This window comes from Nothobranchius furzeri, chromosome 12 (assembly GCF_043380555.1).
Source record: "Nothobranchius furzeri strain GRZ-AD chromosome 12, NfurGRZ-RIMD1, whole genome shotgun sequence".
NCBI lineage: Eukaryota > Metazoa > Chordata > Actinopteri > Cyprinodontiformes > Nothobranchiidae > Nothobranchius > Nothobranchius furzeri.
Genome location: NC_091752.1, coordinates 69075100 through 69098836, shown reverse-complemented (window position 1 = coordinate 69098836; position 23737 = coordinate 69075100). Strand labels below are relative to the sequence as shown.

General features: G+C 43.5%; 1 protein-coding gene across 14 annotated transcripts in view; it reads right to left on the bottom strand.

Moving 5' to 3' along the window:
* Positions 1–23737, bottom strand: part of LOC129157291 (zinc finger protein 271-like) — a 146372-nt gene that overhangs the window by 34411 nt on the left and 88224 nt on the right. For 9 of the 14 annotated variants that reach the window (XM_070542898.1, XM_070542905.1, XM_070542897.1 and 6 more), the window contains 3 exons: positions 1180–1493; positions 921–1083; positions 677–789 (listed from right to left, as the gene is read on the bottom strand). The exons of 1 other annotated variant lie outside the window; for it this stretch is intronic. In XM_070542898.1, the coding sequence (XP_070398999.1) occupies positions 677–686 (10 nt within the window). In that variant the 5' untranslated portion in view covers positions 687–789; positions 921–1083; positions 1180–1493. 4 more of the 14 variants (XM_070542902.1, XM_070542899.1, XM_070542908.1 and 1 more) reach the window with 4 other exon arrangements.

Below are 23737 nucleotides of genomic sequence, written 5' to 3'. Positions count from 1 at the left end.
GTGTACTTATTTCAGTCTATTTGTGTTTCTTATGCAGAAAAAAAAAACAAGCAACGATGGACAACTACATGGGGAACAAGACACTCACCCCCCAGCAATTCATACCACTTACAAACTCTATTCTAAACATGCTGGTAAAAGACATGAGGCCACTATCCATGGTGGAAGGAGCAGGCTTCCAGCTAATGCTAAAAAATTATTCTGGACTGATATTTTGCACTGTTTAGCTCATTTTATACTGCTGACTGTGTTGATGTGCAATAAAATAGATTGCAGTCAACTGCACAATTCTCTTATGTTTTTTTTTAACTGAAATGCATCCATCACTTGTATAGGTTAAATAGCTAAACAATAACAAACCGATTAATCGATTAATCGAAAAAATAATCGACAGATTAATCGATTATGAAAATAATCGTTAGTTGCAGCCCTAACTTTAACTATACTTGGCTTCAAAAATCATTCATTAGAGAGATCTAATCACTCAAGGTTCTACAACAGTGTGTGAATGAGTGAATGACTGGTTGTGATGTAAAACGCTTTGGGGGGTTTTAGAACCCCAGTAGTGCTAAACATATACAGATCATTATTTTAAAGATTGAACCTCATTCTCATTATTTCACTGTAATGTCCCACCATAGACTGACCATGTATTCATTCATTCATCCACCAGTACCTGTGTTCATGCTGTCCAGGTCCAGGTGGTGAAGAACACACGATGAATCAGTCCCAGCTGATGGATGATCCTGAAGTGGTAGCAGGTTTTCTTTAGCCGTGTTTAGCTAACAGCTGCAATAGAAACAAAGCGGGAGAGCTGATTAAGATGCTGCTTCAGAACAACGCAGGAGATTAAAGATCCAACGCTTTGGTTCTGATCAGCTGAGGACAGATCCAGTCTGGAAAAGAGGACCTTTGCTCACCAGAGTTCACGGAGTAGAGCTAACCGCTTTTTCCTCCAGAGTCACATTCAGATTCGGGGCTTTTCCGTCGGAGAGTGTGAGCAGGATGGATGAGAGAGCGAGCAGCGATCCTGCATCATGACCAACTCAGATGAGCGAGTCTGATAGAGGGAACCTCTTCAATCTGATGAAAGCAGCAAAACGAGCGCGTTTCTCAGAGAGGCCAAAGGAACAGCAGCAGATCCAGAGGGCAGGAAGTCTAGAGAAAAGCTTTTCTCACCCACAACCTGATTCTGGAGCTCCGATTGTCACGAAGACCGCAGAATATCTTCTCTGGTTCTGGAAAGAACTCCACCAAGTTGTTGAGGACGAGAAGAAAGTTTCCACAGCCTGGTGAGAAGATTTCTGCAGCAGCAGCAGTTAGTCGCTTTAGCTGATCAACTCTCCCAGAGACTGAAGTGAAGACATTTTTACTGCAGAGCCTCAAATGTTCTCCTCACACACCAGAACAACAAGCTAGCTCTGCTAGCAGCTTCCGGTTTCTGCTTCTTCAGGTGGTCGGTGACCAGCGTAAAGGTGCACTAGCGCCACCTGCTGGAGCAGAATAAAACACACCTGTGTGTTCAGAATGGGACTAATAAACACACATAACATGTGATATCTTCCTCAAACAATTACTTAAAGTAAAGACAAGTTAGTTTTACACCTGTTATAATAATTTTGTTATTTACTTTATTTTAATCTTGTTTGTTTTTATCTCATTTGTTTTTCTTTGATGTAAAGCTAATTATGTGTAGCTGCTGCCTCTTGGCCAGATCGTTGTTGTAAATGAGAATGAGTTCTCTATCGACTCATCTGGTTAAATAAAAAACATTTTAAGACGTTTCTTCAAATGTACTGACAAACAAGTAAAATAATTTTCCTTTTTGACGTTTCATTATCTAAATACATTTTATTTACTTATTTTTATATTCTTTATTTAACCTGGAAGGTTCCATTGAGATTAAAGTTCTCAGTTTTGAGGGAGCCCTGGCCAAGAGGCAGCAAAAGATACAGTCACAACATTTCTGTTACAGTTATGTACAAAATTATAGAAGGCAGTTACAACCAGGGCGTGGGACAAGAAGTAAGCCACAAGCTGCCTTATGTTGCAATCATCACACTTTATTTTCCACATGCATTAGGAGAGATTCTGCCACCCCAGTCCTTGTGACAAATCTGAATATTTTACAAGATGTACACCTTTTGATTCTTCCTCTCATGCTGCAAAGTTTCATGTTGACCCCTCCCTAACTTTATTGAAGGCCATCACCTGTTGCCATGGTAACTGACACCCCTCTCTGCTTTCACTCCCTCCTCCAGATAAGATGGGAGACACATTGCCCCATCTGCTTCCTACCCTATCTTCCTTTGCTAAGGCTGCGATGACCTACGCCCTGGCTTTTTCCCGTTGAACAGCTTTTAGATGGTCTAGTCTGCACCTGGCCTTCGCCTGTTGAGAATCTCCTTCAGCACAAGCTGAAACTTCTAGCAGTATCAGCCTGCATAAATCAGATATAGGTCTAACTCAGTGCTAGAACGTTCCAGTCACAGGTGAGTCATCCATTTGGTATATGCATCGTTCAGTTCAAAGGGACGTGAGTAACACCCGAACACTGAAATGATTAATATGGGGATTAACATACAGGTGATTCATTATAAGCATATAAATACATGTGTGATCAAACCTTATTTTCACAAAGCATACTGATGATTAACCATAAACATGAATACGTGTGATTAAACATTATTTTTCCTTACACAGGCCATCATACTGTCATGTTTGGAGGAAGGTACCTAACCCAAGACATGCAGAATGCAACACAGACCAAAAACAGATGGTAAAATGATTTATTTATAAAGGAGGAACTTAGGATGCACAGATAAGTCTGTGGTTGGAACTGCTACGACAGCTCAGCTTCTGGAGGAGGGAGAACACAGGTGAGCATAGTTTCTGATTCAAAAGTCCATTGTTGGCAGAGGTGTTCAGCAGAACTTACTGTGGGGCGTGTATATGGCGTTTAAAGCGTGCCACAACCCGTGCACGCGCATTGGGTCCACAGCGCGCGTGTGAACGGGACTCGCGAGCGGAAATATACATGGCGAGAGGTCATTTGTGCACTGAGAGGGAGCAAACTGTGTCTGTGAGCGCACAAGGATGTGCACAAGTGACAAACCTGCGTGCGCGCGTGGTCAACGAGCACACGGCAGAGGAAAACGTGCGCGCGCGGCAGCCTCTGTGCGCGCTCGGCAGCCTCTCTGCGCGCTCGGTTTCTGACTCCTGCTCGCTCGGCTGTAAGGGTTTTGGCACTCTGGAGGCGTGGCCTGTGGCAGATCTTCTCTGTCCTCTGATTGGTTAGTGTACCCCGCACTTTACCCTCTACCTATCTATATAAAAAAGTCTGCTAGTCAAGTAGTCGCTGGCATAGCTCAGTTGGAAGAGCGGGTGACTCTCGCCCTGGAGGATCCAGGTTCGAGGCCGGGCAAGGAAAATGCAGTAGATGTCATGTTAATTTTTCTTAATTTCAGGTATTTTACAGTTGTGACCGTTCAACTGTCATTAAACGTCCGAATGTTTGCTGGGCAGTGTTTTAAAAAGTGCACATAAGCTAGATGGTTTTAACCATATAAAATTACATTTTTTGTGATACTGGAAAAATACATACTGAAATAAAACTACTGATTGAAAACTTTATGACTGTGGTTGTACAATATATGACTCACTAATACACTGCAAACTCCCTTAGAGTGGGGCTTCCAGAGAGAGAGAGAGAGAGAGAGAGAGAGAGACAGAGAGAGAGACAGAGAGAGAAAAGTTCTTGCCTCATTAATGAATTGTTTATTTTTTTTCAGTATTTAATTGACAAATTATCCTTTCAAATAATTAATTGATGAGTTACATAATTGTCCATTTAGAATTGTTGAATGGACTGAGTCAAGTTTGGTGCACTTTATATATTTCAAAACATGTTTTTTTTTATTTTAATGATGCATATAAATAATTTAAATGTTAATTTAATGAAATATTTCTATTTTTTCATTACCTCACCCTTGTTTTGACAAAAACGGGACCTTGCTGGATAATATCATGGAGAAACTATTTGTTCACAGTACATGGCTCAGTGAGGATCTGTGTACCGAAGGAGGAGATACTCAGAAATCTGTCTGCAGATTGTTACAACCCAGACTGGAAGTGGCGGGCTGTAATAAGAAAGGAGACCAAACAGAGGAGTGGGGGTTCAACAACTGATTTATTTAACAAAAGTAAGGATTTACTAAAGCAAGTTAGTGAACAGAAAATGGCCATCTCAAGGTTTTACTCGGATGTCCCTCAGCAGGGTGCAGCACTGTTGAAGGTCATCTGAATGAAAGCTTGATATGCAGTTTCTTTATGAAAGTGTGTAAATATACAGTATGGTTGCCGTACATATGTTGAGGTTCTCAGACATCAGGCTTCTTTGCCCAGGCTTTCACTAGTGGGCTATTTTAAAAGTTGGTAAGGAGAAAAACCACAGCATATAGCTGATTGTTTACAAATGCAAGGAGGGGAATAACAATCAAAATGCTTGTGTTCTTGGACCAGATGAATGGAGCGCTCCACATGCACTCAGAGATGTTATGGCTTCTGTTTCTATAACTTTACATGCAGACATTTGAGGTTTGCCAGAAAGGAAAGCTGGCCTGTACACTTTGCAGGGCACAATGTCATCAATGAAGAAACCCCTGTCTACCAAGATGACCATCTCTAGTTGTAGCATTTTCATCGCACCAGATTCCCAGGTTGGTCGCTGATAGTTCCAGCATACAGTGCTGAGACAAAGGTCACTGGCCTATGTGGCACAATCCAAATGAGCCTCTTCAGAGTGCAGTTGAACTTGAGGAAAATATATGACTCTGGAAGAGAGGGGAATATGGCCATTGACACCTCAGATCAGTGCAGTCAAGAATTACTGGTGTTTGGGTAGTCCTGAACGTGTTGTGATGCCCCCACCGTCTCATTGGGTTTTCATTTGTGTTTAATTGTGTTTTTCTTCTGTTGTAGGCAGCTGGTTAAGCAGCCTTGGAGGCACCTGGGCTCAGGGTGTGGTGCTGCCTACAAAGCCTACTGTTTTTCTGCTTTCACTGGGTCTCTCCTGTGTGGTGGAGAGTCCTCACTGGCCATTTTCTGTTCACTAACTTGCTTTAGTAAATCCTTACTTTTGTTAAATAAATCAGTTGTTGAACCCCCACTCCTCTGTTTGGTCTCCTTTCTTATTACAGCCCACCACTTCCAGTCTGGGTTGTAACAATCTGCAGACAGATTTCTGAGTATCTCCTCCTTCGGTACACAGATCCTCACTGAGCCATGTACTGTGAACAAATAGTTTCTCCATGATATTATCCAGCAAGGTCCCGTTTTTGTCAAAACAAGGGTGAGGTAATGAAAAAATAGAAATATTTCATTAAATTAACATTTAAATTATTTATATGCATCATTAAAATAAAAAAAAAACATGTTTTGAAATATATAAAGTGCACCAAACTTGACTCAGTCCATTCAACAATTCTAAATGGACAATTATGTAACTCATCAATTAATTATTTGAAAGGATAATTTGTCAATTAAATACTGAAAAAAATAAACAATTCATTAATGAGGCAAGAACTTTTCTCTCTCTGTCTCTCTCTCTGTCTCTCTCTCTCTCTCTCTCTCTCTCTGGAAGCCCCACTCTAAGGGAGTTTGCAGTGTATTAGTGAGTCATATATTGTACAACCACAGTCATAAAGTTTTCAATCAGTAGTTTTATTTCAGTATGTATTTTTCCAGTATCACAAAAAATGTAATTTTATATGGTTAAAACCATCTAGCTTATGTGCACTTTTTAAAACACTGCCCAGCAAACATTCGGACGTTTAATGACAGTTGAACGGTCACAACTGTAAAATACCTGAAATTAAGAAAAATTAACATGACATCTACTACATTTTCCTTGCCCGGCCTCGAACCCGGATCCTCCGGGGCGAGAGTCACCCGCTCTTCCAACTGAGCTATGCCAGCGACTACTTGACTAGCAGACTTTTTTATATAGATAGGTAGAGGGTAAAGTGCGGGGTACACTAACCAATCAGAGGACAGAGAAGATCTGCCACAGGCCACGCCTCCAGAGTGCCAAAACCCTTACAGCCGAGCGAGCAGGAGTCAGAAACCGAGCGCGCAGAGAGGCTGCCGAGCGCGCACAGAGGCTGCCGCGCGCGCACGTTTTCCTCTGCCGTGTGCTCGTTGACCACGCGCGCACGCAGGTTTGTCACTTGTGCACATCCTTGTGCGCTCACAGACACAGTTTGCTCCCTCTCAGTGCACAAATGACCTCTCGCCATGTATATTTCCGCTCGCGAGTCCCGTTCACACGCGCGCTGCCATGTATATTTTCGCTCGCGAGTCCCGTTCACACGCGCGCTGTGGACCCAATGCGCGTGCACGGGTTTTGACAGGGGTATGACGCGATACGTGTAGATGTTGGCTGGAGGAGGGAGAGGTAGAGAGCTGGGGGGAAGCGCAGGAGAGGGAGCATAGGTGGAGAGAAGCGGGGCGTCCTGGTGGATGGGGCACTGGGTTGAGATGAGAGGTGGGTTATGGAGGTTGGTGATATGGTCCGCGTGCTGAATATCCAAATCCTGGAGTAGAGGCAAGTATCCAATGAGACCGACAGGAATCCTGAAGAAGGGTAAAAATCCAAATATACTAAGAGCAAAAACACTACGAATAATATTAATCCTAGAAATACTAGAGATAACTTGAGTGGCTGGTTACTACAAAAACTGAGGCAATCTTCCGGCGTCAAATTGTGTCCTCCATCCACCTTAAATAGGAAAACACCCCACTGATTGCTGATCAGGAACAGCTGGGCCACTCCCTCTCCTGGCAAGAGACTCACAGATGGTTAAGAGAAAAGGAGTACCCCCCCCCCCCCCCTCAACGGACGCCCCCCGGCGTCCTAACAGACTCTTCATACTCCCGGATGAGGGAAGGGTCTTCGATGAAGGAGCGAGGAACCCACGAACGTTCCTCCGGTCCATATCCCTTCCAGTCAACCAGATACTGCATGCCCCTCCCACGGGGCCGGGAGTCCAGAATCCGGTTGACCGTGTACACCAAACCTCCCCTGTAGAGCCTAGCCGGAGGGGGAGGTGCAGGAACCGGGCACAGCGGACTGGAGCCTAGAGGTTTCACCAACGACACATGGAATACTGGATGTACCTTTAGAGTCTGTGGAAGGTCCAGACGCACGGTGGAAGGGGTTGGTACATCCAGTATCTCAAATGGTCCCAGAAATAGAGGGGTGAGCTTGCGGTTGGCTGCCTTCAGGGGAATGTCTTTAGAGGACAGCCAAACCCGTTGACCTGGGGTGTAAGCAGGCGCTGGTCGCCGCCGGCGATCAGCCATCTGCTTATTCCTGCTCGCCGTCCTTCCCAGCGCTACCCGGGTAGAAACCCATGGACGTCTGGCACCACTGAGGAACTGCGGCACTGAAATAGCTGTGGAAGACTGTAGAGGAAACAGAGAGGGCTGGTACCCTAAAGATGCTTCAAATGGTGACTGACCTGTGGCTGTGGATGTGTGGCTGTTATGCGCGTACTCCACCCAGGCGAGATGAGAGCTCCATGTAGTAGGATGGGTGGAGCACACACAGCGAAGCATTGTCCCCAGTTCTTGATTCATGCGCTCACACTGGCCGTTAGTCTGTGGATGGTGGCCAGATGTGAGCGCGACACGAGCCCCCAGAGTCTCAGCAAAGTCTTTCCAGACCCGTGCCACAAACTGGGGACCTCGGTCTGACAAAATCTCCTCCGGAATGCCGTGGAGACGAAACATGTTTCACGAGTAACTGTGCAGTAACGGCGGCAGAAGGAAGAGATTTTAAAGGAACGAGGTGACATGCTTTTGAAAACCTATCAACAACAGTGAGAACAGTGTTAAAACCATGAGAGATAGGTAAACCACAAACAAAGTCCAGTGCTATGTGAGACCACGGCCGTGAGGGCGTGGGTAGGGGATTTTAAAGACCTGCAGGCGTTCTGTTATCCCCCTTCTGTTGGGCACAAATGTGACAACCAGACACATAACTCGTAACGTCCTGGTACAATGTAGGCCACCAAAAAGTTCTCAGCAGGAGCGCCACTGTGCGTCCTACTCCGGGATGGATGGCGAACCGCCCTGTATGGCCCCAATGGATTACCTTGCCACACATGCCCTGCGGCACAAAGAGTTTGTTCGGGGGTCCATTCCCAGGGTCTGGATCAGTTCGTTGGGCCTGAAGCACTTGGTCCCTGATCTCCCAAGTCACTCCACCAACGACACACTCAGGAGGCAGGATGGTGGCGGGTTCAGTCTCCTGATCGGGGGCGAACTGCCGAGAAAGGGCATCCGGTTTAGAGTTCTTGTACCCTGGTCAATAAGAAATCACAAAGTTAAAACGAGAGAAAAAGAGGGACCACCGATACTGTCTGGGGTTGAGTCTCTTTGCCTCCCGCAGGTACACAAGGTTCTTGTGGTCCGTCCAAATGACAAACGGCTTTTTCGCTCCCTCCAGCCAGTGTCTCCACTCCTCGATAGCCAGCTTGACAGCCAGTAACTCCCGGTCTCCAACATCATATCTGCTCTCAGCCGGCGTGAGACTGCGTGAGAAGAATGCGCAGGGATGCAAGCGGTGGTCAGATGGCGCAACCTGAGACAGGACTGCCCCCACCCCAGTGTCAGAGGCATCCACCTCAAGGGTGAATTGTAGTTGGGGATCTGGTCTGTGGAGCACTGGGGCTTCAGTGAAGCATCTCTTTAATGCCTGGAAAGCGGCATCAGCTTCAGAGGACCAAACAAAAGTTCTCTTCACAGAGGTGAGGGTGGTGAGGGGAGCTGCAGTCTGACTATAGTTCCTAATGAACCTTTGGTAGAAGTTAGCAAAGCCTAAAATCCTCTGCAACTGTTTTCTGGAAGTGGGAGTGAGCCACTCCAGAACTGCACGCACCTTCTCTGGGGCAGCCTCTCTGCTCAAAAGAGTCCATAAATGATGTAATATAGGTAGAAAACTTTTTTCCGGCTCCCCTGGATGTGTAGGATATACAGCTCCCCCATAATTTGATCCCTTCTCCTAGATGAAAAGCCGGACATTTTCATCAATACAAGAACCCCCCCGGATGCCCCGTCAGAGAGTGAAAAGTGGACACGGTCCATCTCCTTTACTTTTTGTATTGTTTTCTCTCTGTAAACATGCTGTTAACTTGCTTTGCTCATCTTATAATTGAAATCTGTCTTTATCATATATATATATATATATATATATATATATATATATATATATATATATATATATATATATATATATATATATATATATATATATATAATTTTTTCATACGCTGGTGTTTGGTGCCCCTCCCCCGGCGTGGTGCCCTATGCGCTATGCGTGGTGTGCGTGTGCGGAGCGCCGGCGCTGGACCTGATGTCTTGTTTTTCGAGTCAGGTCTAGCTGCAGACGCAGCCCCGACAAACCACGCCCCTCCAAAACACGCCCCTATGTACAAAAGACGCCTGCATGTTCGAAGACAAGAGAACTCGCATGCGTGTTGCAACAGATGGAAATGACGGTTCAGGTAAAGACAGATTTATATTTTTTACAACTTCCGAAGATTTTTTACTTTAAATTTGAACGTTTAAGACATAGTTTGATAGATAGCGCATTAGTGATTTTTTTCTGAAACACTTTTATATAAAATTAAGCATTATTGGCAGTGGGGGAAGACGTCATGGACGCAAAATATTTTTTATATCATTTTTAATGGGCTACATGCAAGCCTTTTGGCCAAAATAAACATAACTATAATCTATTTATTTGACCGTTTATGACTCCTCATCTACTAAGCAGCAAACTCATGACGGCAATGTGGTAGGCCAAAAATTGTCGCGCTCAGACGTGTAAAAATTTGTTAAAACATGTAACAGAAAATTGACTTAAAATCCATTCAGATATATTTTTACATGCCAACATTTACATGTATTATAGTTTTTTTGACAAGTAGTTGCGTGTATAGCATCCAGTAAATATTAGTCTGACGGCAGAGGTGGAAAGTAACGAATTACATTTACTCACATTACTGTAACTGAGTAGCTTTTTTGTATATTTATACTTTTTAAGTCGTTTTTAAAAGCTGTACTTTTACTTTTACTTGAGTAAGTTTTTAAAAAATAATTATAATTCGCTACATTTTAAATCATATCCGTTACTGAGTAAAAATAATTATAGGCTTAATAAATTAAAAATATTACGTGTAGCAGCGTCGGAATGGAAAGAGACACCTGCATGAGCGCCACGTCTAAACCGTGGGGTGGGGGTGGGTGGGGGGGGGGGGGGGGGTACAATTTTGCTCAAAGACATCAGTTCAGTTCCTCAACTCGCTGTTTACCTCTTCTCTCCCTCCTCTCCTGTGGGTTGGATCCCGCACCTTCGTGCACCGGTGTGACGTCATCAGAATTCTGCTCGGTTCGGTAGCCGGACTCGGTTCCGTGTTTGAAACGTGTTTCTCTACCGCTCGGCACGGCAGCGGCAAAATAACGTTTAGCGCTCATAACAAGCGGATTCTCAGCGCTTTGCTCATAAAACAGAAGACCTGCAGGCCTCTGTGAGTTAAAACATCCTGATACTGTTCAGGTGTAAACATTGTGCTCCATCCCTGTGTTTGAACTCAGAAGATGCTCCTTGATGCCACAGATATGTGATGATTTAGCTTGTTTCTTTAGTTTACTCCAGAATAAGAGATTGAATTATTACAAAAGCAGTTCAATGTAATTAAATTAGTCATTCAAATTATTCTAACATGCTGCAGTGTGTTTGTGCGTGCTTGCGTGTGCATGTGCGTGCGTGCATGTGTGTGTGTGTGTGTTACACATATAGAACTGCATGAGACAGCGTGGTTTCATCAAATCCATGCATCTTATATCTTGGCTGAAGTAATGGCTCAGGAAAAGGAAAATAACTTATATTTCATAAATAATGACGTCTTAATAGTGTCTACGATAATGTTTTATCTTATCTTTGGTCTGGGAGGTGTAACATATCATGATGCAAGCCTTTTAAAACATGTTAAAGTATTACAAGAGGAGATTAATGCATGAATTTAAAGTTCATGTTTGGAGTCCAACCTTCACAGACTGGAGGCTCACGCTGGTGAGGAGACACCGTTAGTTCTAGTAACACCTGGGCTCCCAAGGCCTGTTCTGACAGGATGGATGTTACGGGACCCTTAAGGATTCCAGTCGGATGATTGGAGGATTATTTAGGAGGATTGGAATGAACAAACTGATTTCAGTGGTGAAGGGTTAAATGAGTGAGTGAACCCACTACCAAGGATGAACACTAACTTTAAAAATCAGCTGCTCTAAATAAGCATGAAGGTCAGAGAGGAGCTCTAGGATGGACACGAATAAAGGAACTGTAATGTAGAGGTAAAGCAGGGCAGGGCCAACGTTAGCAGCTGTCATACGGTCCATCTGAAATGTTTGACTGCATTTGGCTTGTTATGTGACAGGTTAGAGCACAGTCTCATGTTAGAGTTTTGTCATGAAAACACTGAGATACCTCACATACTGATGGCATCTAAAAAATTATTTTTTCTCAAAATAAAGAATAATTTAAATCACAATTGAAACAATCGTAGAAAAACCTCGTCCAATCAATGTGCTCGTCCTGTTCTCACTAATTGGATAGAAATCCCTCCTTCAAGCTGTGCATGTTTGAGCGCGCACACGAGCGAATTGTGAACTGGTGTTGTGATTTAGCACTATTTAGATGTAGCCATCCTTACGCTGACAAAAATGTAACTAAGTAACTTTTACTTTGAGTACATTTTTTTACGATACTTTTTACTTTTACTTGAGTAAAAATTTAGGAAAGTACTTTTACTCGTAATTGAGTAAAAAATTATCAAAGTATTGGTACTCGTACTTAAGTAGGACATTTTAGTACTCTTTCCACCTCTGTCTGACGGTAACGTTTCGTATTCAGGATAAAAAGAAAAAGAAAACATGAAAGCAGCACCATGGTCAGTGAAGACCTTACTCCTGCCTGTTTGAAAATAGGTCACCACTTTCAGGGATGGAATGATTCTGAGATGGCAGCAGTCCCACAATTATCAGTTGTTGTATTTAGCTTTTCCAATGTGTTTTGGTTGATTTGTTGATTTTAAAAAGCAGAAAGTTTGATATGTTGTCAACTTTCAATGGTGGTGGTATAATAAGTGCAAATGTCAATCCTCTTTGGATAACAGTAAAACAAACTGATACAATTATTTGCTTTCCTCTGAGTACACAGGACACCGACCGTGTGTATTTTAAGACACCTTACAGCTTTCCACCCAGAGAGCAGGTGAATATGAGTGAAGATTATTGCATGACAACAAAATAAAATTAATTTTAACTGCTGTGCATGAAGTCATGTTTTTGTGTGTCTTGATTAAGGACAATGACAGCATGGACCAACACAACGTGGTCACCACAACCAGAGATGTTGGGATCCGGAGTAAAGACGTGTCTTACGACAGGCTTGTGGTAAGGACATGCAAAGGACCAAGAAACAACTTATCTTATTTAATCTGCTTAACCAGAATAATTCTGTTCAGCATCTAAATCAGAATCAGAATAAGAAAGAATTTTATTGCCAGCGCTCCAGCGATCCAGAGCATAGGAACTTGACTCCACAATACAGCCTAACCAAGATTAAACACACACATATAGACAGAACAGATACAGGCAGACCACGAGAGCAGCCATAACGGCGCTCATTTCAGTAGATGAAGAGGGGATTACATGAGGAGAGTTCGGGGAGGGAGAAAAAGGCATTAACAGAGCTACACCGGCAGGGTGTAGCTCTGTTAATGCAAAAAAACACCCAACATACAAGCACGAACGTCACAGTTCACAACATGAGACCCGCTAGGTAGGGGGGAGGGGCTGGGACCCTGATTTCCTCAGCGGGAGCAGCCTGTGTGGCGCTCGGCCAACTGAATCCACAGGTAGGAGGGAGGTCATGGGAAAGCACAGAGCACAGTGAGTGCCTCCAACTTGATGACCTCGGTGCAGAGACCACAATCTGAAGGCGGGGAGGTAGGTAGGGTTTTCACAGCATTTGTCTGCATTCCTTCCATCGTGGGGGTTTTTGCACACAACTCCAAGGCTGCTTATGGCACCAGATTGGATAACAGAACCTTGTTTGGGTCAGGCAGAGATAATTTTCCTCTCTGCCTTAAAGTCTGTATTGATCATTCAAATCCTCCAGTGAAGCCAATTCGGTGATTATACATTTCCACACCGTCCGGTGACCCTCTCCGAGATGACATCCAGTTTGCGCACTAACACCGGTAACGCAGCTAAGACATTGTCCAGCTTGCAATTCACCTCGAGTAACGTCCCAGTCTGTGAGGTCTCCACCCGGACGGTGCCGTCCATGGATGCGGGTCGCCCTCCAATCGCTCCCGTCATCCCAATTTTACGGAAAACCAGATATCCTCCGATTCCAATCAGAAGAAATCCAGTGATCATCAGACCAAATATCCACACATCTTCGACATCCTCAATGGACAGCTGAGAGAGACAGATGACATTCCACTTCTTCCAGGAATCGAGCATATATCCCGCTGCATGTGTCCCGTGAGGACAAGCGCGAGCCCCCTCCTCCGTTCTCATCGTAGAAAAAATCTTATCAATCGCGTTGAATGACCAATTGATTAAATACATTTCTGAAAAATAGTGATTTCCAGAGGAAATGCAGAGAAGCGCTCTGTAGGCAGACGGGACAAGAAGAGCCTTGGGAAAAAGCAGATAAGGGAGCAAAGCAGAAGCGACCGTGCTCTGTGAGTGCCAGAAGAGGTTTTTGATCTAATTTTAGGAAAGGGCTCAGCAAGCTGAAGACCAAAGAAGAGTCAGCAGTGATCTTCTTATATCATTTATCACTCAGGATAAAGGCCTACTGCTACATCTGTAAGTGAGTTTTAAATTTATAATTAAATTTGCACACTGTGACTAATTTCAGTCAAAACATGACTCATGAATTATTTAAGTGAATCATTTTCTGCTAACCTAGTGTTTGGACATTTACTTTGAGCATCCTCCAAAAATATCTCTATTTACAGGCAATCATCGCAGGAAAAGTGTCATCCACCTGGGCTTCATCAAAGGGCAGGGTGGACATTTTCTTTGAGGAGGATGAGCAGCTGGACAGAGTGATGGGCTTCTTGACAAGCCTGGTTGAAGCACAGACAACCAGATGTCACAATCAAGTGGCATTCATGATGGATGTGCTTCTGCCAGAGGTACGTTCTGAAAATGTTTATGTATCACATGAAAATATTTTGTAGCATTAGTGTTGTCAGTCTATAACTCATGGTTAATATCTTGTTACCTGCAACATGACAGACTAATGTCTACATGAAAGATGTCTTTTGTTCACCTCATTATTCAGGCAACCATCCATGCGCTTTCAGCTGTCCATGAATGTTGACGGACAAAGCCACAGAAATGTACGGCCTTGGGCTGCAGTATGACTGGAGGTATTCTACAAACACAAGAACATTGGTTACGTATTGTAACCCCAGATTCTATGAGTCTATTCGCAGCCCTTAAGCGAGCTGCTATTGGAAGGATGATCTCAGCATCAGCCAATCATGAAGAGCTTAAATGTACGCCCACCAATGGTGGGCACCCCTTGTGGGTATATAAGTGGAGCGACTCCATTGTTCGCCTCCGATGGCTCTTAGTCCTAACAGAACCAGTGGGGCCAGTGGCTTAAGGGCTGCGACTAGACTCATAGAATCTGGGGTTACAATACGTAACCAACGTTCTATTTCGTCTACTCTTAGCCCTTAAGCTAGCTGCTATTGGAATAATGCGCAGCTGGATGGGTTTACGCTACACTGGTTAGCTCAACCAATGGACACACCCAACATGTCTCCTTTTAGTGAGGGGCGCTCAGCCGCAGCCCAGGGCTTAAAAGGCTGAAGCAACCAGAGAGGAGAGTGGGGCCCCACTAAAAATATCATCCACAAGAGGCTGAAAATCATTCAAGCAAGGCTGATGTGGTGCCATAATGCCTTCACTCAGCCCGCTGAGGTCCAAGCACTGAACGAGTGATGGATCCTGAAGACACATCTCATGAATAATAACGAGTAAAGGAACAGGGTGAGGCCCATGAAGCAGCCTGACAAATGACTTCCATCGACACACCACTGTGGAGCACCATAGAAGAGGAAATCCCTCTGGCTGAGTGAGCCCTGAGTGTCTCAGGAGGATCCCGCCCTGATGATGTGTAAGCGAGTGAAATGGCGTCACATAGCCAGTGTGAAAGACGCTGGGTCGACAGCGCTTGCCCAAGGGAAAAATCTCTGTAGTGCACAAACAGGCTTTGTGAGCGGCGAATCCCTGAAGTGCGTGACACATATCGTGCGAGCGCGCGCACCGGGCAGAGAAGGTGGGACGCCACCTCCTCATCAGAATTATGGGGAGGAGAAAAAAGTCCAGCCAATGAAATTGACCTGGATTTGAAGGAAGCATTAATGTTTTTGGGCACAAAGGCTAGGTTGGGGCATGAAACAGCAGACCCGCCATCTTCCCGGATCCTGAGGCATGCGGGAAAGGCGGTTAGGTCGCTCACCCTCTTGACTGATGCCAGCGCCAGCAGCAAGGCAGTTTTGAGTGACAGGAACTTGAGTGAGACCTGGTCCAAGGGTTCAAATGGGCTTCAGATAAGCCACGCAGAACCACCGTTAGGTCCCACTGGGGAAATAGCGGGCGGGACACAGGTCTGTTCCTTCTGACACCTTTTAGAAAACGTTTTGTGAGGGGATGATTGAAAACAGATCTATCTCCAAAACCCTGATGACAGGATGAGATAGCTGCAGCATATGTTTTAATAGTGCTTAATGCGAGGCCCCTGTCCATCAGTATCTGCAGAAACGATAGGACATCCGCCAGCTGGCAGGAGTGCTTGAACATTTTGCTCCGTACACCATTTCTGGAAAGCTGCCCATTTAGCAGCATAAGATGCAACGGTAGAGGGTGCCCGCACACTCTGAATCGTGGCGACCACATCATGTGGCAGCGCAGAAGCCTCTAAGCGTGACAGCTCAGCGGCCAGACCCACAGCCGCTGGCCTATTTCTGGAGGATGTTTGATTATCCCATCCGCCTGGAGAAGGGCGTCCGCCCTCCACGGAGAGCCGGACACTAGCGCTTGCAGTTCCGGAAACCATGACGCGGACAAGCGTCTGGGAGCTACCAGAATTACCGAGAGCTGTTCCGACCGAACTCGGTCCAGGAGACAGGGAATCAGTGGGACTGGCGGAAATGCATACAGGAGCGTCTGAGGCCAGGTCTGGTGCGAGAAGGCGTCCGCTCCGAGCGGGGGATGGTCCCGGGGACTCAGGGAAAACCACAGGCGACACTGTGTGTTTTCGCGAGCCGCAAACAGATCCAAAGAGGGTTCCCCGAACCTTATCCAGATCTGTGATATCAGTGCGGGATGCAGACGCCAGTCGGAGTCGCGGGGTCCGCTGCTACATTCAGGACCCCCGGAATGTAGGTGGCTTCATGTGAGAGGATGCAGGGATTCCCTCAGTGAGCGAGGTCCCCGCCCACTGACGGGGGAACCCTCAACATATGTCTCTTCTGACGTATCGGGTGTACCCGGAGGCAGATGAACCAACGCTGCAGGCGCCTCGTGTGCAGTAAACCTAGCAGCACTATAGCGTGGGCTGCAGCCATCATGCCCAGAAGTTTCATGACCCCCTGTATGCAGCACCCTCCAATTGCAGCGCGTCCTTGTCCTCTAACGCCATAACTGATGCACTGCTTGAACTCTTACCGATTTTACCAAACCGAACGAAGGCACAGCTCACCATTCGTCTGAGCTCATCCATGGGTGTGGTCTTAGGATCCACTGTACCCATGTATGGGCCATAGTGGGCATGTAGGTTTTTGAGGAATAATCCTTTAAAACCTTTATCCTCCTCCATTCCATCCTTGCATTCCGTACCAAAGTATGCGTTGAAGAGACGTTGATAGAAGACATGTGGGTCTTCAGCACGACCCTGCTTGACTGATAATGCTAGCTGTATGCCAGCTTCCTGTGAATTGTAGGTGTACTCTTTCAGAACCGCAGCTTCCAGCTTTTCGTAGTTGTCCCCAATCAAGTTACGCTTGCGATCAATGAGTGAACCCACGCCATCAGAGGTTAGTCTTATCCGAAAGATCTTGTCCTCCATGGACATTCCCGGACACCGCTGGAAGTGGTGTCGGAGGTCGCTCAGGTACGCATCAACTGGGTACGAAGTACTCGGTGCAGGGCTGAAACGTTTGACGCACCGAGCCATCCGGTAGACGTCCGGTTGAGGGGTCACTGGTGCAGCAGGTTGAGGGTAACCAAGGTAAAGGGCCGTTGTTGGAAGCAGATGTGCCAGCTGAGGAGCCGTGTAACCCGAATGAGGTGCTGAAGGGGGCCCATATTGGCTAGATAGCCCAGGCTGATGGAGTTGTCTTCTGCCAACTCCAGCAGGTGTGCCTCCACCCGCCGGTGGAGCAGCGCCTACAGCATCAGCCGGAGGAGGTGGTGTTGTTTGAGCTTGTAGGTGCGATTGGTGTTTCGGTGCTGCCGGTCTAGACAGCTTTGACTGCAAATAATCCATTTCCGTTCGTTGATTCGCTATGTCGGCTTTAAGCCCATTTGCCTCCTGTTTTAAGCTCAAATTCTCACCTTCCAAGAGTTCCAGTTTGTGTTCCAGCTGATTCCTGTCATCCAACACCATATCCTTCTCAGCAAGAGCTACCGAAAAGTGGCCTTGGACCGCGGCTAGCTGCTGCTTAGCCACACTCAGCTGACCCAGTTCTCTCTCCCACAAGTGAGCTAACAGTACCGCAAACTCTACTAGCGACTCTGTGCGGGCTTTTCCCCCAAGGGGCTTACCTGTGGTGGGGATACCGGACATGGTAGTTTGAAGTAAAGATAGCAGTTCATCAGCGGTGTTACCCCGAAGGCCGATATTATAACCGTGATCCACTAAGCCTGTCTCTCCTACCACAGATTCCACTGCATCAATCACCTGGAGTCCCAGTGAGTGTAGGTCTCTCCCTCTTCTGCGGACATCTTCAAGTAAAAAGACCTATCACAGAAGTAGTTACAGGTAAACGTGGTTTTCGAATGAACCTTCAGGCCAAAACTGTTAAGTAATGCCAAAAATATCACTCTCTTTTGACCTGCCCCAGATGGCCGCCCTTACGAAAAAGAAGTATACTTTAAGTATTTAATTTCAAGTATACTTAAGTGTACAGAAGTTTATTTGCATACTTGTTCTTAAAGTTTACTTAGAAGTGTACTCCTTGGGACTAAATTGGGCCGCTAAAAGTATACTTGAAGTATACTACAAGTATACTTCAAAGTAATAATTTAAGTTTATTTGTAGTGTACTTCTGATATAATTGAGTATACTTTTCTCTTTGAAAGTATACTTAAAGTAACCTCACAAGTGTACTTGGAGTGTACTTCAGATATAATTGAGTATACTTTTCTCCTTGAAAGTATACTTATAAGTTTACTTGTAGTGTACTTCTGATATAATTGAGTATACTTTTCTCCTTGGAAGTATACTTAAAAGTAACAATATAAGTTTACTTGTAGTGTACTCCTGATATAGTTGAGTATACTTTTCTCATTGAAAGTATACTTAAAAGTAACAGTATAAGTTTACTTCTAATAAAATTGAGTAAACTTTTGCCCTTGAAAGTATACTTAAAAATAAACTTTAAGTAACATTATAAGTTTACTTGTAGTGTACTTCTGAAATAATTGAGTATACTTTTCTCTTTGAATGTATACTTAAAATTATACTTAAAGTAATAATATAAGTTTACTTGTAGTGTACTTCTGATATAATTGAGTATACTTTTCTCCTTGGAAGTATACTTAAAAGTAACAATATAAGTTTACTTGTAGTGTACTCCTGATATAGTTGAGTATACTTTTCTCCTTGAAAGTATACTTATAAGTTTACTTGTAGTGTACTTCTGATATAATTGAGTATACTTTTCTCCTTGGAAGTATACTTAAAAGTAACAATATAAGTTTACTTGTAGTGTACTCCTGATATAGTTGAGTATACTTTTCTCATTGAAAGTATACTTAAAAGTAACAGTATAAGTTTACTTCTAATAAAATTGAGTAAACTTTTGCCCCTGAAAGTATACTTAAAAATAAACTTTAAGTAACATTATAAGTTTACTTGTAGTGCACTTCTGAAATAATTGAGTATACTTTTCTCTTTGAAAGTATACTTAAAATTATACTTAAAGTAATAATGTATGTTTACTTGTAGTGTACTTCTTATATAATTGAGTATACTTAGTTTTGAAAGTACACTTTACAGTAAACTTGACGTAATATTCTTTTAGTACATTTAAGTATCTCTATTTTTTCTATAAACACATACTGCAAGTAACATTTAACATCTGCTATTTGCTTACTACCAATACATTTAATTTCCACTATTTACTGATACTTTGTCTTTATGCAGAGAAAAAAAAGTAAATAAAATAGCTAAGTCATTTTGTTTACATTTATTAAACAGAGAGAATTAGAACAGAACAAAAACAGACCTGTTTACCAGGATTAATCAAAGATGAGAACGCAAACTGTTCTGAACATGACGCGTTAATTCTGTCCATTTTGAAAGACTTTTTAAAAATGCCTTTAAAAAATCAGTCCATTTTATGGATCCACTTGCTTGGTTGTTGATGCCTTTTTGAAGTTTTCATTGTTGCATTTCTTTCGTATTATTTTTCTTACATCTTGAACGCGCAGAGATGGAAACTTCAACTGAGCATGCCCTGTGAACACACAAAGCAAAAAAATGAACACTTGAACTGTTAGGTGAACTCTGACACCACAAAATCTTTACAGTTCGTACACTGTAAACCCGAATAAGTAGGCAGAACTCAAAAAATGTAAGGCAATCAGTTGCCTCATATTTTCTGAGTTTATAAACTCAGATATTTGAGTATATCAGACCATAAATAAACTTAAATATTTGGAGTTTATATTAAATATATTTTCAAATTATGATCAAATTAAAGTTACTGATTAAGCCAACTCAAACAGAAAATAAAACAAAATTTGAAAGAAACAATTACAAACGCACACTTTTGAAAACTGGACAACAGCAGTGTGTAGTCTTTCTTTGAGTAGGTGGTTTAAAGCAACATCAGGATGCACATTGATTCAACATTAACAAAATATGAATTACACTAACCACTATCAAGTAAGTCAGTGAGTACTTTATGCCATTTGGCATAAAACCAGTTGAGTATTGAATCGGATTAGCCTATGGGATAATCCGATTCAATTATTCACGCTAAACTAAAGCCACAAATGAGTTGCCAGACTCAGAACGGCTGGACGAACAGAGAAAAGGTAAAACTCAACTGTTCCTCCCACTGTCATTATGGGTGACCCCGCGAGGAAAGTTGACCATTGAGCAGGGTTGATGGTTTATCCCTTGAGGTCCACGTGACGGGGTGAGGAGTGAGCACCACCTCACCCCTGCCATGTGGACCTCAAGGGATAAACCATCAACCCTGCTCAATGGTCAACTTTCCTCGCGGGGGTCACACCCATTAGGACAGTGGGAGGGTTAACTCAAGGAGAAGTGGAAAATGAACATATTTGCCCAAATGGTGGTGTGTTACTTTAACATCAACAATTAAAGAGCAGACAAATAGTAAATTACATTATGGATGTGGACAGTGCTCTAACCGAGTGAGTCATCTGAATCCACCACTCTTTCAGATTTTGAGTTACACGTGTAACATCAGGTCATTTTTGACTCTGCAGCGTGGGTGACAGTTTAGACTCATCAAGACCAAGTAAGATTTTCTGCGTGAACTCAAATGTGTTGGTCAGTCCCTTCGGATAATCTAGATGTAAGGCATAGATGAGGCCGAACATTACCAGGAAGGCATCAGGAAGGCTGGAGAGGTTGACAATCACATCACCCTCGAGGATAACAGATTCTCACTGGGTCGTACGTAACCGGACTCTCGGCATCATCTGTGATGATTGTCAGGAGGACAACTGCTGAATCCCTGAGGTCCGGCTCATTGGTATCATCCTTACAAAAATGAAAGGGAGATCATACACTAATCACATCTGAACTGAAACTCTGACTGTGGCCATTTTTATTTCAGTAGATTTTCATGTAAATAACAATAAATGCAGTCTGATAGACTCCTGTTTAGGGCTGGGCAACATGTCAAAGATTTATCTTTATCCAAGTTCTTGTCTCTCATCCAGATAATTTTTCCCATGTCAATAAATTTGATAATAAAAAAAATGAAAAGATGTGTAAGTTGGCCACATTTATGTCCCTTTAAGAAGCTGTAGCACCTTGAGTCATGTAAAATTTTAGTCAATGTAATACATGAGACAGCCCCATCTAGTGGACAAATATTGTTGCTACGCATTCCTGTAGTTATTGTCTACTTATCGTTATCGAGGTGAGATCTTCAATATATGGTGATATTGATTTTAGGCCATATCGCCCAGCCCTACTCCAGTTCATTCTGTTGCTTTGTGCTCTCATTTACGAATAAAGTGAGATGGCTTCCGTGTGTGCCAGTGTTATGCTAATGAAAGCTGCTTGAATTCTTTGCAGTGATTATTGATCATTCTCAGTGCTTTAAAGCCTGCCACACATGAGTGCCATCTGCTGAGCAAACGGTCTCGAATGACCGCTTGCTCAGCAGATACCTCGCCATGTGCGCCTGATTTTCACTGAGTTTTCCGCCTCACGAGACACTAAGGTTAATATCTGACCAGTTAAGATATTTTCCGCCTCACAGGGGTAAAAACTCGCCGTGTGCGCATTACCGAGCTGCTGGTTGAGCTGAAATATTCTAGTGGCCAACCAAAGCACGTTCTCCGCTCACATGACCCCAAGATGGCAGCCCCCTGTCTGCATGTCAGAAAAGAAACAACACAGAGACAGAGCTGGAAACGGAGGAAATGCCTATCCGTTTTTGCTGAAACGTCGCCGCCACCGGCATTTGAAGGTTAGGAAAATATGGTTACAGTAGCTGGAAAGATGGACCAGGCAAGGAGTTTATGCCAATTTACTCCAAGAGATGCACCTGGAAGACCCAGAATCCTTCCGAAAGGGTAATGGAAACAGTGGGCCCATCGATCCGCAAGGTACCGTTTTGTTTATTTTTCAGACACGCAGACACGGTAAGGGGCTGCATCTGAATACATCTTGGGGTCATGTGAGCGGAGAAAGTGCTTTGATTGGCCACTAGAATATTTCAGCTTAGCCAGCAGCTCAGTAGTGCACACACAGCGAGTTTTTACCCCTGTGAGGCAGAAAATATCTAACTGGTCAGATATTCACCTCAGCGTCTCGTGAGGCAGAAAACTCAGTGAAAATCAGGCTCACATGGCGAGGTATCTGCTGAGCAAACAGTCATTCGAGGCCGTTTGCTCAGCTGATTGCTCTCGTGTGTGGCAGGCTTAAACATCTTGCCAAAGGTTTGTAGTTGAAACAATAGCACATTTTCCAAAATGTTCATGTGCGTTGTCCTTGTGTTGTCTTTATGCATAAATAAATAGAATGATTTGTTCAAATTTACAATACTGGGACTTACCACACATGTCCTCAAAAACCCAGAGGTTTCCTCACGTAGACAGAAAGGAAGGGCATGGAGAACAGTGGTACGCCTTGTGTGGACATCATGTAATTCCTAAGAAGATTAAGAGTGTAAATACTGTCAAGTTTACTAATCAAACTCAATGCCAAATTGCTCTGACCAATTTTCCAAGACAGTGATATCTGCATCTAAATCCAATGATAAACTGCTGAATTCAAAAGTTAATTTGAAGTGTTTAGCATTACATAATACGGAGGGGTATTAGGGCCACTGAAGAAGAAAAAATTCTGAAAATAAATAAAGTCAGAATTCTGACATTTATCTCAGTATTCAATTGTTTCCTTCAGTGGCCCTAATACTGCCTTATTGCCTAAGAGTATTAGAGTCACTGAAGAAAAAGAAAAGAAGTGAGAAAAAAAAAGTCAGATAATTTCAAAATTCTGGGATTAAAGTCAGAATTCTGACTTTTTTCATGAACCTAAAACCAAACAAACAAAAACTATTTATGAATTGTTTTTGTTAAAAAAAATCAAAACAAACAAAAAAAGCCTGAATTTTAAGATTTAAGTCAGAATTCTGATCCCCCCTCATAATCTTCCCCAATTTCCCTTTTTTTTGTTTTAGGTACCAGTCAGAACTCTGAGATTAAACTCAGATTTATGACTTATTTTCTCAGAATTCTATATTTTTTTTCCATCAGTGGCTCTAATACTCATAGCATAAAGGCATTACCTGTAAATTGTATATTCACCAGTTTTAAAAGACAAATCTGTATACATATATACATATATAGTCATGTTATTTAGGATGTGTCATCAAAAATGCAGATTGTGAGAATTACTCACCAGTGGTCTCACTTGTATGAACCTCTTGGGGGTCAACAGCAGCATGCCATCAATCTTGTGTGCAGAGAGTGGGGTTGGATCATTGAAGTCTGACTGCAGATTCATAGACAGGCTTCCCGGTGTGGCTGACAGCTCATAGGAACGCAGACGCTCTACATTTACACATCTACACCAGGAAGCATAATCAGTAGAGAAAACATTGTGAATCACAAGGTAGATCTGTGTTAGGCCGGGGACACACCGGCC